General features: G+C 38.1%; 3 protein-coding genes across 4 annotated transcripts; all 3 read right to left on the reverse strand.

The window, feature by feature from the left end:
- Window positions 1–668: 668 nt before the first annotated feature.
- Window positions 669–4,065, reverse strand: bpgm (2,3-bisphosphoglycerate mutase). Its single transcript, XM_044125106.1, has 3 exons — window positions 3,936–4,065; window positions 2,665–3,273; window positions 669–2,198 (listed from the first exon to the last, which is right to left on the reverse strand). The coding sequence occupies exons 2-3, from the start codon at window positions 3,263–3,265 to the stop codon at window positions 2,023–2,025; spliced, it is 777 nt and encodes a 258-aa protein (XP_043981041.1). The 5' UTR covers window positions 3,266–3,273; window positions 3,936–4,065; the 3' UTR covers window positions 669–2,022.
- Window positions 4,066–5,709: 1,644 nt separating this feature from the next.
- Window positions 5,710–9,450, reverse strand: LOC122835780 (troponin I, slow skeletal muscle-like). Its single transcript, XM_044125108.1, has 8 exons — window positions 9,374–9,450; window positions 9,067–9,108; window positions 8,961–8,967; window positions 8,608–8,652; window positions 8,372–8,503; window positions 7,451–7,540; window positions 6,660–6,833; window positions 5,710–6,465 (listed from the first exon to the last, which is right to left on the reverse strand). The coding sequence occupies exons 2-8, from the start codon at window positions 9,075–9,077 to the stop codon at window positions 6,379–6,381; spliced, it is 546 nt and encodes a 181-aa protein (XP_043981043.1). The 5' UTR covers window positions 9,078–9,108; window positions 9,374–9,450; the 3' UTR covers window positions 5,710–6,378.
- Window positions 9,451–10,241: 791 nt separating this feature from the next.
- Window positions 10,242–13,154, reverse strand: LOC122835781 (troponin I, slow skeletal muscle-like). Of its 2 annotated transcripts, none has more exons than XM_044125110.1 (7): window positions 13,099–13,149; window positions 12,598–12,628; window positions 12,328–12,369; window positions 11,865–11,996; window positions 11,666–11,755; window positions 10,836–11,009; window positions 10,242–10,738 (listed from the first exon to the last, which is right to left on the reverse strand). In XM_044125110.1, exons 4-7 carry the CDS (start codon window positions 11,967–11,969, stop codon window positions 10,649–10,651), a joined length of 459 nt encoding a protein of 152 aa, XP_043981045.1. In that variant the 5' UTR covers window positions 11,970–11,996; window positions 12,328–12,369; window positions 12,598–12,628; window positions 13,099–13,149; the 3' UTR covers window positions 10,242–10,648. The 2 variants fall into 2 exon arrangements, with proteins under 2 accessions (XP_043981045.1, XP_043981044.1); XM_044125109.1 differs by having other exon boundaries at window positions 10,598–10,738; window positions 12,328–12,373; window positions 13,099–13,154.
- Window positions 13,155–13,598: the final 444 nt, after the last annotated feature.

The raw sequence follows: 13,598 nt of genomic DNA on the forward strand, positions 1-13,598 counted from the left end.
TGGAGTGGCAAGAAGAGAGCGTGAAGAGGGTACAGAGTAAAAGAAAACGATTTGATCAAAAAAAGTCCGCAACTGGAATGTTTTGACGTGGAAGCAAAATGCTGGAAGCTGCTCGTCACCTCAAACACATGCTATCAGAGCTGAGGAGAGGATAGATGTCGCTTAATAATGCATAATTCACAGAGAGTTGGTTGAAGGTGCAAAGACTTGAATCAGGAGCAGAGGCTCACTTTGCAGAGCCAGAGCTGCAGTAAAATGGCTTAGATAGAATATTTATGTCGTGCAAAGGCCCAGTCTGTCCAATTAATAACTATTCACTACTTTGTTTTTCTCTGTTACACAAAATCCCATAAAATTCAAGTTTGTATTCAGTAATGCGACTGAATTGTCCAGATGTAAAAGGTCACTCATAATAACTCTTGTCACATTCGTTGTTCCAAACATCGGACCAGTTGCATCGCTTTGCGTCCATAAAAATTGAGTTTTTTGAGACACTCCCAGTTAAACTATCCATTCACTCATTTTACTATTGGTTGAATTTATTTTAATTTTTTTTTTAAAGTAAAGTAAATACAAAGAACCAGCATGTGAAGACTTCCTTTGTGCCTTGGGGGGGAAAAAAAGAAGGGTTTGTTTATACAGAAATGATTGCACTGGTCTGGGTTCACGTGTTGTATCCCACTGTCGTTTATTATACTTTGGATTCGGTAAGCGACTGGAATGATATGATCGACCCAAACAATCAAATCCTTTTCTGATCTGTTTCCAGTATGATTTGCCTCACCATAAATTAAATATACACCTGATGTGACAAAGCTCAGCAAAAAAACATTAAAAAAAAAACAACAAAAAAACACAAATATACATTAACGAAAATTAGAACTTTTATATTACATGGTAACCGTTCATCCAGTAACATCTGTGGGATTGAAATGATCTGAAACTACGAAACATCAGTGCTGCCAACACTCAAGTGTTTGCAAATTGTCTTTTTCCTGTTGTGACAAAGCAATTCAGGGGCACGAAGCAACAGTGACGGCGAAACACAACATGAAAAATACAGCTATTGCACAAATTACACCCACAAACTAGAGATATGAGACAGCATAAAATAAACAGGGTTCTGCTTTACGACAATGAGTACACACACTTTGTACCATTACTCACATTTTTGACTTGAAAACATTAACGATTCTTCCATTAACCAATTATATTTGCACAAAATAAGACTTACTTTTCGCAGTTGGCACATTCAGCAAGGTAAATTTGAAAACCTTCTTACTAAAAGTGCAGATCACAACCAGTTCATACCAATGTATGCGTGAGTCGCAGAAGTCCAATCCACATTTTTGTTTTGTACCAGAGGTAAACAACCCTGTATAAACCACTGTGTGCAATTCAAATGTATGATTATATCTACAAATGTGGGATTGCAATGGCATATTTTAGCAATATATCGAGCGTCATTTAATAAATAAGTAGACTATCTGACGCTCTGTAACAGAAAGCAGGTTAAATACCAAAAACACAGATTTAAAAAAAAAAAAAAAAAAAAAAGGAAATGAGTCCTAATGTAACAGCAATATATACTTAGAAAACTAATAGGAGCTTTCGCAGGTTTTGTTTTTACTTCATTACTTTCTGTAGAAAAGAATAAGTAAATAAGTTAAGGTCAACAAATAGGCAGCAAAGACAAGGAGCAGAGTTTTCCACTCAACATTTACACACAAAACACAGTCCAGCAGCTTGCTAAAACTTTCAGAGTACACATTGTTTTCCTGATCTCCCACATTTCCAGTGTATCCTGTTTAAGCCGACAATCACACATTGTTGCAAGTGCAACACTGAGACCTGGGAACCTCACAACTGCAATGAGTTGTTGTTGTTATTATTATTATTATTGGCTAATATTGCTATACAGAATAATTCAAGTCTGCTTAAGATTGTGGCTTTTCGCCGGATGTAATAATCCAGGCAGTGAAGACGGTGTGTGTGAGTGTGTGTGTGTGTGTGTGCACGTGGTCAAGTCGCTTGTTTAGCCTTGCCCTGGTCCTCCACCTTTTTAATGGCGGCCTGAATCTTGGCCTGGTCTCCCAGCAGCTGGCGAGGTTTCACTGGTTTGAGGTTCTCGTCCAGCTCTAGCTGCACAGGTACCCCGGTGGGTAAAGTCACGTTGGCGATATCTTCGTCCGAAACACCTGTTGAAAGAAGTCGATTGATTGAAACGATTCACGTGGTAAATTGTTGTCGGTTCACAGTTCATCTATTACAATGTTTCTTCGTCAACTACAGTCAGTGTTGCGTTGCGCACAAACTAACGACCATTTTAGTAAACCGACAACCATTTTGATAGGGGTAAGGTCCTGTAAAAATGAATGATGATTATGAATACTGAAGCTGATGAATGAGACGTGGCCCCCTCAAACTCTAACACTTACAAGTGTAGCAAAAGGTCAGCATGGATTTCATATTACACTTAAACGTAACATAAACTTGCTGACCTTTTTGCACAAGTTCAAGCTTCCATTTTTGGACCTGAAATATTTGATGTACTTCCTTGTTCAGTGGCTCTGATGAGCATCGGTGATCTTTGAAGAAGATGATTTCACTATATCTATAAAAAGAAAAGGAAAGAAAAGCTCAACACAGTGGCATACTCCATACCTTCCACGTGTTTAAGGATGGCCCTGCAGCTGTTTCCGTGACCAGAAATGAGGACTGTCTTGCCTTTCAGGATCTCTGGGACCACAGTGCTGTTCCAGTACGGCAGCAGCCTGTCCAGAACCTCCTTCAGGCTCTCCGCTCGGGGGAGGTTCTCCTTCGGCACGTCGCAAGTGGCGTATCTGCGGTCGTTGTAGATTTCCATATAATAGGGGTGGGACTCATCAATCAGAGGCGGAGTGATGTCATAGCTCCTTCTCCACAGCTTCACCTTTTGCTCTCCGTGCTGCAGAGCCATTTCTGCCCGGTTGAGTCCGATCAGGGCTCCATAGTGGCGTTCGTTAAGCCGCCACGACTTGACGACGGGGACCCACTCCTGGCCCATGGCCTCCAACACCAGCCATGCCGTGTGGATGGAGCGGCTGAGTAGGGAGGTGAACACCAAGTCGAACTTGTATCCCTGCTCCTTGAGAAGCCTGCCGCAGTCCCGGGCTTCCTTCACCCCTTCCTCGCTCAGCTTCTGGTCGACCCAGCTGCAGAAGCGGTTCTCCTTGTTCCAGGCCCCTTCGCCATGCCTCAGCAGAACCAGTCTGTACTTAGACATCCGAAGAACTAGAAGCAGAGGAGTCATGTCATGCATATTACTTAATGGAAACAAAACAAAGCTGGGTGCGGCTGACAATTTTTTAAAAACAGACAAGGGATATTCTGTCAACAGTGCCTGTGTTTCCAATTTTAAGTTGCATTGTTTTTTTAATAATTATTGTTACAACTGCTGCACTTTATTTTTTGATTGTTCTTATTTTATATATTTCTAATGTGTATTTCTATGCATTTGCTCCCCTTATCACTCTTGAGAAAGAGGTCTTGAGATCTCAATGGGTTTTCATCTGGTGAAAGAAAGGTTTAAAAAAAATAATCATACATCACAGGTGGGTGATCTCAATTTACAAGTAGTGAGAACTTCTTAGAGTCGACGCTAGATAAAATAGAAACCTGCTGAAGGGGTCGACATCGGTTCAACAATTATCCTTATTGAAAAAGAGAATCAAAACAATAGTTTCGGTCCCATCCATAACATGAGCAATACTGATGAACGGTGTAGCTAAAAGGATGGGTGACCCGGTGTTCTATCAGTAGCACAGATAAACAAAACACCGGCACAGTTAATGCTGCACAGCCATTTAGGAAAGCAACATGGCCGGTGTATGCATGTAATTTCTAATCTTTACCAGAAACAGTCGAATTGTGTTAAGTAAAATGTATCACCTTACCCCGGTGGAGTTAAAAACCCCCAACAGAAATGTTGACAAGAATCGACAGGCCACAGCAACGTCCGCTCGGTGCGTTAGTGAGTAATGTGGCGGTCGTCCAATCGGAGAGCTGTGTCACCCCCTTGTGGGCGTTCCCTCCGGTGTCTGTTATGCCCATATTAGGAGGGGGAAAAAAACGGTTCAGGCAAGCTCGCAGTAGGGGAAGGAGAACAGAGAGCAAGAGGAAGAGGAGGTCGCAGCTGCCGCACTGTGAACATATTTGTTTTTTGTTTCTTGTTTCCATGAGTTTTTCGCAGGGGTCTCAAACTCCAGGCCTCGAGTCCTGCAGTTTTTAGATGTGCCACAGGTACAAAACACTGGAATGAAATGGCTTAATTACCTCCACCTTGTGTAGACCAGTTCTCCAGAGCCTTAATTATTCTATTCAGGTGTGGAGCAGCAGAGGCGCATCTAAAAGTTGCAGCACTGCGACCCTCGAGGACTGGAGTTTGAGACCCCTGAGTTAGAGGGTTAATGCGATTCTGTAAAGATATTTACAATCTTGTCTGTAGAAGTAGAAGTACAGTACATTTATAGTCATGTCAGTACTAGCGACAATGGCGCCCGGGGCAGACCCTCCTTAACTTACAACGAAGAAAAGCCAATATATTCAACATACAGACCCCGACTTCAGAAAGATTTAGCTGGAGGAGGAGAAATCGGGCTTTTTATTTAATATAAACACATGAACAAACATTCATATAACCTTTCAAATGAAATAGCTAAACTTACTAATACATAAAACAATGACATGTAGAAAAGGCTGAGAAATTGTGCTCAGATTCGCATAAACATTAGGTCAGAAGTTCCAGAAATCTAAAATGTTTCCAATTTCTGAACCCTTTTTCTTTAACTGTTAAATCGATCTTTCAACATGTACTGAAAAAATATATTTATTAACGTTGTGACATCTGTGATGAACTGGTATCCTGTCTAGGGCAGGGTGTACCATGCCTCTTCCTTGATGACCGCTGGGGATAGGCGCCATCTTTTAGGGAGGTTGTTCTTCAGCAGGGACAAGGCAGTTGATCAAAGTTGTAATAAAACGGCTTCAAGTAAATATTTAATTCCAGAGCTATCATACCGTTAAAGATTTGCAGCTGCAGTCACAGCAAAACGTAGTTTGACACAGTAATGGCTAAGTAGATATTTAACAAAATTATGGACAACTCAGAGCATCCGCTTCATTAGTCTGTCATACTATATATTTCAGTCAGAGGCTTCTTCAGATTTGTTCTAATGCATACCACTACAGGAGATCCTTCCTGCATGCAGTCATCAGCCTCTACTAGTTGAAGAACCTCAAATAATATTAAAATTAACATTTCATTTTCCTTTGGGATCAATAAAATATTTTTGAATTGAATTGAGAGCAACAGATGCTTGCCACACGTCAGAGGCTCCTTAAAAGATCTTGGAATAGCCTTTCGAATTTTGTCCTGAACTAAAAGTTGCTAACAAGACACCAGCCTACATGTCACTTGCCAACTTACCCTTTAGCCTCCAGCAATTTTTCTTGCAGTTTTTATTAGTCACATCATTGGAAGACAGCCATATTTCCCCTAAAAATGCAAAATCACTGACAGCAATGGGAATTGAGACTTTTTAAACGTTAGTGGATACAGCATGTATGTAAAGTACTCTGTGTATGCGATAGTCTCATAAATGCAATTTATTACAGGCTTAAAAAAAACGTCTACGAATGATTGTGTAACGAAGCAGACAAAGACAGAAATAAGGATGTGATTTATTAAGATTTTTGTAGGGAGCAAAAAACTGGTTTTCCCACAACAATGTTGGCCATATTGCTATAAAACAGTTCTAATGTGTGAATTAAAGCATTTTATGTAAGACTCCTTGAAAATACAGTGAAGATACTGCAAGTATTTTTGAGGATATACTGATATTCTGTCAGTGTTCTCAATAAAAACAGTAGCATTCTGAATAAGCTTCACATGTACTTTTAGACTTAAATCATAAGACTGGTTTATCTCCAAAAATGCACAATCATTTTCCATATAATTTCAAGGGTAAGCACCTCAGGGTTGAAACACAATCGGCTAGTCACAGCCTGAACTGCTGTAAAAAATAAATATGCACTGTCCTTTCAGTCCCCCCCCAAAATTAAAGGAGAATAAGATTTTTAGGACAATCTTAAGACTGTTTTAAATTTATAGGTTTTTCTTTTTAAAGTCAATGACAAAGAAGACAAAGAAGAGGTGGGGTGAAATAGTGAGGTAATATTACTTAATAGAGCAGAGACTGATGATACATTCATGTGTACTCAACAAAAATGATCCCAAAGTTTCCATCGTCACCTTTGTCACTTCCAAACCCAAGCAGTGTCAGCCTTTATACGTTTCTTAATTTACGCCAGCGATCAAAGTGACACTGATCACCAAATCTACTGGGCAGCATCAAACAGCTTCTTTCTTCCCTCCATCCCAGACATGGCGTCCACGTTCTTACGCCAGTCAGTGACTTCTTCTTTCTGTGTCGTCAGAGCAGAAAATATGAATCAGTTTGTCCTGATTAAACACTCGAGAGGACTTTAAGGCCAGTGAGATGTGGATGACTGCTTGCTTAATGTTGCGGCGTTAGATTACATTTTTTATTCCTCTATGATTAGCATTAATTTCTGCATGCATTTGGGTTTTTGCTCTAAGTGGACGTCTACACTCTTACCTTTTCCTCCTCTTTCTTTACGGTCTTTAGGTTGGCCTTGAAGTCCACTGACTCTTTTACCTTCGCCCCCAGCAAGGCTCCCAGCATGGCTCCTGCAGACATCCTCACCTTCCTCAGGTTCGGCCTCTTCATCTTGCCCTTCAGCTCAAAGACCTTTTGAGACAAGTTCTGTATCTGCGTGGAAAACAAACCACAAACCCCTCTTTACAATTAAAACACAAGGTTTCAAATTTCCACCGTACGTAGATCGCATGTGTCTTTTATAGATGAATGCTTTTGGAGAAGGAAAGTCGTCTGTAGGAACCGTGCTCAAAATGAATTTGCCATGGAGCCTCGGTGACACCGCGATGTCCCTGTTTGTTGTGGTTCCGTAATGGCCAATTTTGGAGATTTTTTTGGAATTCTTTTTCTGGTTGCTATTTTCTGATTTCTGAAGGTTAATGAACAAGTTCATGAGCAAGATAGTGGGCCTCTTTGCCACATTATATTTTATGTCCCAGGAAATGGATTATTGTGTAAAAATTCAGATATTCTGATAAAATCAAAAATGCCTTATCCAAATTAAGAAAATGCTTCAGTTGCATTTGTTTTACAATAATTATTTAGAATGTGAGTAAATTAATAACAATTATTTGCCTTTTTTTTTTCTTTTTCACAAGACGAATAAATAATAATATGTTAGATCTTTTTGCTTTTCCAATAGAAGATGAAAATATTTCAAAGCATTTTTCGCATCTTTACCAGAACGCCCAATAAATGTGGATGTTGCTGTCCTTACTGGAATCACTCACCTCTTTCTCATTTATTGCCACTTTGCTAGCAATGTCGTAGCGCTCTTCGTCGACCTTGTCAATTTTTTGGTGGATCTCTTTGCACAGATTCTGCGGACGGAAGCATTTTGTTTAACAGACTCATTAAAGGACTTTGGGCTTAGAGAATATAAGTTAACTAACAACAAAATGGAGATTAAAGATGTGGAAGCAAAAGAGAGTTGATGTGAACAACTCTCTGGAGCAAAACCTCTTAGCAGCTGCAAAAGATTTGAATTTGATTTGGATTTTTTGCCCGAGGCCCATCAGGACGATAAGCATTAGCTGACAGCTAGAGCTACATTAAAATGACTCAGATCAAAACATCTTTGTATGTTAGACTGGCCCAGTCAAAGTCCAGACATAAGGCCAGCTGTGAATCTATGTCAGATATTTTTTTACTTCGCCATTATATGCTGTTTTGTTTTTATGACCTGTCGCATTGCATACTAATGAAAAGTATTATAAAATGCAGTTGTAAAGGGACAATATGTAAAAAGGTTAAAGAATGATGAAAACGATTTATGTCCTACTTCTATTATATAATAAACTGAATATATTTTAAGGATGTTTATGACGTATACGTGGAAAGACGTATCAAGTAAACTTAGGTTTAAGGATTTTTTTTTTTTTTTTGTATATAAATATTCTTCTCTCCTGGGAGTTTTTAAATGAACATTTTTCAGTGATTTGGAGAAGAACACATCTTAATCATCTATATAAATAAAACCCATAACTAATTACTTTGAGGTTTGATGACCAGGTATTAAATATATAAGACAACAACTGATTTGCAGCAACTGATCTATTCAAAAAATCGGCAAGCTGGAATGCATGCAATTTTTCTTTACATCTTCAACCTTAAAAAGTCATAATATACTAAATTAAAGGTGATAAGTGTACCAGAAGGTCCTGCATCGAAAGGCCTGACAGTTGGAGGGTTGGGTTTCTTTCGTCAAGGATCCTCTGTTTATCAGCTATTCTGGCCTGCTTTTCATTCTCCAGCATAGTCATTGCCTTCTTTAACAGCTTGGTCTGGAAAAAAAAAAAAAAACAAAAAAAACATAGAGAGAGTTTTCTCTGCTCAATGGTTGTGGATACACTTTAGCAAAGTTGGACATTATTTATATAGGGCATACCTTCAAGAACAATCTGCGGGACGCAGAAATTTTTGGCTTAGGTTTCTGTGTCAGAATAAAAAATAAAAAAAAAGATTAAGTTTACATTTTTTGAGGTGTGCATCACTTTTTGTGTGCTTCTAAAAATCTCTGTGCAGTGAGCGAAACATAAAACCAACAGTTTTCTTATAGCCAAATACAGTAGATTGGTATCTATTTGGCTATATGTGCTTTCTTAATTCTCACAATGTATTTGTGGAATTAAAGGCCCAAGCTGTTAGGATACATTGCTCTTAGTTGTTGACATGTCTGGAAAAAATAAATAAATAAAATTAAAAAATCAACATAAACCCATAGAAACCATTTGAACTCACCGATGGGCTGTTGAGGGGAAAATTTGTGTCCATAGTGCAAAGAAGAAAAATTGATTAATTGTTGTGAATACGTGGTGAAGAATAGGAATTCTGGGGTTGAACTTACGTTCCAGACATGATAGAAGTTCCCAGTTCCTCCTTGTTAGGTCTGTAAATGTCAGACAGATGGGGTAAAAAGCATTGGTAATTTTCTCCATATTGACTATAAACACTGAAAAATAGAAATGAACCTAAACTTGAAGATCACTTCAAACTGCAGCTAAAATGCAAATAATGAAAAATAAGAAAACGTAAACTTTAATCTTCAAACTTTTCAGTGTAAAAATACAGACTATTTCTGCTACATCTACTTTAAAAATGTGTCTTTTGTCCGATACACTGTTTTGCTTTCTTTAATAAAAATATTTTCTTACCTGTAAAAGTGAGGTTTCAATGCTCCAGTGATCCCTTGTGTGTGACTCAAGGGGATGAAAGAGGGCAGATATATAGATATCAGGGCTCATGTGAGTGGCTCACTGAAATAGACTCTCCATTCTTAGATGCCATCTCTCGTACCTCACATGCCTGCGATGCTTTCTTGGTTTGTCTCAAGAGGAGCAGGTCAAATCTGATAATGTAGTTTACAGGCACGCAAAAAAAAAAAAAAAAAAAAAATCGAAGTACATTGAATTATCTAGGAATTAAAGGTTTCTTTTTCTTTCTCTTTTTTATAAGAATTTCCCCAATTTTTTCCATTTTGGAATCTGTGTTCCCTAGACAGGAGAAATATTTTCTAAAAGTACGTTTTTTGTTTTTTAAATTTTATTCAACGCGTTTATTTTTGTATTTCTGGCTTTATTATGGCTTAGCTTATGGAAAAGTTTAGGAAGTATATAAGAGCAGAAAACGTGCAGATAAAAGGGAAAATTGAGGGAACCAAGAAGGCCATAATCCTTATAATGAACATGACATTATATATCAATCTAATTGTTATTAATCTATTTAGTAAGCAAGTATCACTTTTCCCAACTGAATAATGGGATTTTTAATTGTTTTTTAATTTATTATTATGCATCTGTAAGACAAATGTAAGTTGTGTGATATGTAAGGTTAGATTAAAATTATTTTTAAACACCAAATCCTTTTTAAATTAAAAGCCCAGAAGTGACAAAGCGTATGATTTATTTATATATATATATTTTATTTTATTTTTTATCATGCTAGGTCAAAATAAACTTGATCAAGTATGATTTCAAAGAGGATTTCTAAATATAAATAGAAAATAACACAATCCCCTTTTTTGTGCAGGATTTGAATATACAGAAACTAACAGTAATATCATTTTTTCAATTTTAAAAGCATTTTTATTGGCCAATGCTGCTTTTATAGCTGTACTACATCAAGTCAGTTTGTTACAACTGAGAACTGTTTCTAAATAGCAAACAATATTGTTTAAAATCACCAAACCTTTCTGAACATCCAAAGTTTCTAAAGGTGCTTAAAAGTTAAAGAACTCTGCTGCCATCTGCTGGAAGAAAGAGCACAACTCTGCTGCATTGTTGGTGCGGCAATAATTTCCCTAAACCTTGAGTCTTCCTGAAGTGTCTCTTTGCATTCAGCAGTACAATGTGCGGATAATATTATGTCATAACAGTGCCTATTACAGAATTTGGAAATATTACAAAACAGAAAAGCTAGTGTTTTTGTCTTCAGTTGCCAGAAGCGTCAAAGAGCTTCTTCCTGCCCTCCATCCCAGACATGGCCTCCACATTCTTACGCCAGTCAGTAACCTCCTCTTTCTGATAGAGAACAAAACAAATTGGACAAAAACATTTTAACAAAATAAACAACACAAAACAGAAAAACAATATTCAGGTGGATAAAAGCCAGATTCACCTTTTCTTCTTCCTTCTTGACAGTTTTGAGGTTTGCCTTGAAGTCAAACGACTCCTTGTGTTTGGAGCCCAGCAGAACGCTCAGCATCGCTTCAGCCGAGATCTTCACTCTCCGCAGGTGAGGCTTCTTGAACTTGCTCTGGATCTCAGTAATCTTCAGTTTCATGTTTTCAATCTGCCCAACGGAGCACATGATTCTCTCATACTACCTCATCATTGCTCAAGATAATGTCGTTTGCATCTTTCATAGGTATATTACTCAGTGGTATTATTTAAGATTCACATAATGTGCAATCAAGCTGTGAGATGTCATCATGCCCACCGTGGTGCGGCTGCAGGATGCTCCCAGTTGAGCTATGCAGTTCTAATGGGATGGACTTCAGTTATTGACTTTGATTTTAAGCTTTTTACTTTTTTGCTTCCATCATGTAATGTCTGATGTGTGAACATGCCTGTGTGGTTTTCAGCTGCTTTCAAAAATGTAGGATGTAGAGACATCTGGTGGTATAAATCTCAAATTGCAACCATGTTGGCATAAGTGGAGAAAAAAAAAAAGCCCGCCATTTCATTTCACCACTGTAAATTGTGTTTCGGAATAGTTTGTGACATTATTTAAAAGCATGTACAAAAATACTAGTGTATCTTTAAGGGCACTAATGAACATGGATCTTCGCCTCAGTTTGATTTCAAGCATTGCTTTAGTGTGTTATTGGGCCAAAGGTAATGATTTTGGTGGCATTTTGGAGACTAATACTTAATTTAATGCTTAAAATACATGGATAAGTGAACTGACCTTCGTCTTGCATAGCTGTTTTGTCTTAATGATCTCACCTCCACGTCGTTTTTGGAAACCTTCAGGTCAACATCGTAGCGTTCCTCGTCGACAATATCAATCTTGCGGTGCAATTCTTTGCACAGATCCTTTAATAAAAAGAAAATAACATTGTGGTACATTTAATAGTGAGTAACTTGCTGAAGGGAGACTGGTATTAATCCGACAGTAAACGTTTTTGTGATTGAAACAAAATACCTGCAATTCCTGTAAAGACAGACCAGAAAGATTCAGCGGAGGAAGTCTCTCTGCCAGCACGGCTTCTTTCTCCTTCATCTTCTGTCTTTTTTCCTCCTCCAGCATTTGAGTAGCAACTGCCAAAAGTCTGATCTAAGAGTGAAAATCCATAAAAATGGAGCCTTTATCTTCTCTTTTCCACCATTTTTTTTGTTGTTTTTTTTAAATGCAATGCTTATGACAAATGCAAAAGAGCATAGATTTCATTTTTAAAAATGTGCTTGCAATGTACGCCTTTAAGAATAAGTGTGTCTCAAGTCAATCATAAACCAATTATTTCTCATACTGCAGTCTGTACACTGCAGCATGCAGACTGCACTGTAGAAAATGAAATAAGCTTAGAAGATAAAATCAATTAAATAAATAGCCAAACATTTGACACAACCAAAAAGCAATAGTAACACAGAAGACATAAAACTCTTACTTTTAACCCCAGCTTTCTGGAGGAGGAGATCTTAGATTTTTTCTGTAATTCACACATAAATAATATTTATTCCCACTTTCTGTCTACAAAACATGTACATAAAGTGCATGTTTTGTACTTATGTTTGCACAAAACATAAGTGAAATGTGTATTGCTGATACTTACCTGTCTTTGGGGACATTCATAAGAGAAACGAAACATACTATAATTTTATATCTCATACAGCACAATGACCGGCGGAAAAAACACACGAGAGGTGATAGCACTTACCCGTCCGACATGGCTGTCTTAAACCGCCGCTCTGGAATGGGGAAAATAAATCCATTAAAATAAATCTGTCGTTAAACACATTGCTGCTTCACTGCCTTTTTAGTACATTCTCCATGCTTTACATCAATTAGTTGTTACAAGTTCAACGCAAGTCTAAAAACTCCTGCAAATTAAAAATGGATTTGATCGCTAAAGCAAAATTTTTCTTTGAATTGTAAGTCTTTTAATTGTTTGGAAAGGTTTAAAGCGAATGTGCTTCGAAGAGTCAAAAAGCAATGCAAGTGTTAATATATCTGATGAGAGGTTCACCATGGGTGACAAAGCAGTTAAGAGACCAGATAATCCGCAGGCATGTGAGAAGACTCTGTTCAGCCAGCTGCTAATGTTAAACAATAACTCTGCTGCCCGCTAAAATGGCCTGAGAGAACAAGATGCTACTCTGACGTAAAGAACTGTGACAGTCGCTCTCAGGTACTATGAAAGCAAGGGAAATATACTCACTGAGTCAAACAATGACACTGCCTCACGATCCAACCTCAAGGAGCTCCTTGTACTTTCTGAGAAAAAAACAAAACACATCTCTCAAATTTATAGTGTCTCCTCCAAAGTAGAATGACTCACTAAAATAGAGTCGTATCTGTTTTACTACCTCTGTCCGTCCACCAACAGTGACATTTGCAAGGGTTCACAGCAATATTCGAGCTGCGTAGGGGGCGTCATGAAGCCTGCTCCTTGGGTTCAGATATTTGGGTATGTTTAAACATGATTTCTGCAACATCTATTAGTGGAAATGGCAGTGAGTCCTTAGAGGGGGTCAAGGTCGGAGTCGTGACAGACCGGGGCCAGCTGGAAAAGTTTCGATGAAGATGTCAGGGAGTGGAGCAGAAGGGAAGAAGTTAGAGTTACCTCCTTCATTTTGGTAGTGTTTTTATTTATAGGAAAACTGCATGGTTCAAGAGATCCAGAAGTTACGTAGACTATCCCAGATTATCTGTTTAGTC

This window comes from Gambusia affinis, linkage group LG08 (genome assembly GCF_019740435.1).
Source record: "Gambusia affinis linkage group LG08, SWU_Gaff_1.0, whole genome shotgun sequence".
In the NCBI taxonomy this organism is placed as follows: domain Eukaryota; kingdom Metazoa; phylum Chordata; class Actinopteri; order Cyprinodontiformes; family Poeciliidae; genus Gambusia; species Gambusia affinis.

What these genes read in the sequence shown, in the direction of transcription:
- bpgm (XM_044125106.1), bottom strand. Translation starts at nt 3,265, where the DNA reads ATGTCTAAGTACAGACTGGTTCTGCTGAGGCATGGCGAAGGGGCCTGG. An exon ending in CATCCTTAAACACGTGGAAG is followed by an intron (nt 2,199 to 2,664) that starts GTATGGAGTATG and finishes TTCTTTCAACAG; the next exon opens with GTGTTTCGGACGAAGATATC.
- LOC122835781 (XM_044125109.1), bottom strand. An exon ending in CCAGAAAGCTGGGGTTAAAA is followed by an intron (nt 11,997 to 12,327) that starts GTAAGAGTTTTA and finishes TTTCACTCTTAG; the next exon opens with ATCAGACTTTTGGCAGTTGC. An exon ending in TTTCCAAAAACGACGTGGAG is followed by an intron (nt 11,010 to 11,665) that starts GTGAGATCATTA and finishes TCCGTTGGGCAG; the next exon opens with ATTGAAAACATGAAACTGAA.
- LOC122835780 (XM_044125108.1), bottom strand. An exon ending in CCCGCAGATTGTTCTTGAAG is followed by an intron (nt 8,504 to 8,607) that starts GTATGCCCTATA and finishes TTTTTTTTCCAG; the next exon opens with ACCAAGCTGTTAAAGAAGGC. An exon ending in TTTCGATGCAGGACCTTCTG is followed by an intron (nt 7,541 to 8,371) that starts GTACACTTATCA and finishes TTCCGTCCGCAG; the next exon opens with AATCTGTGCAAAGAGATCCA.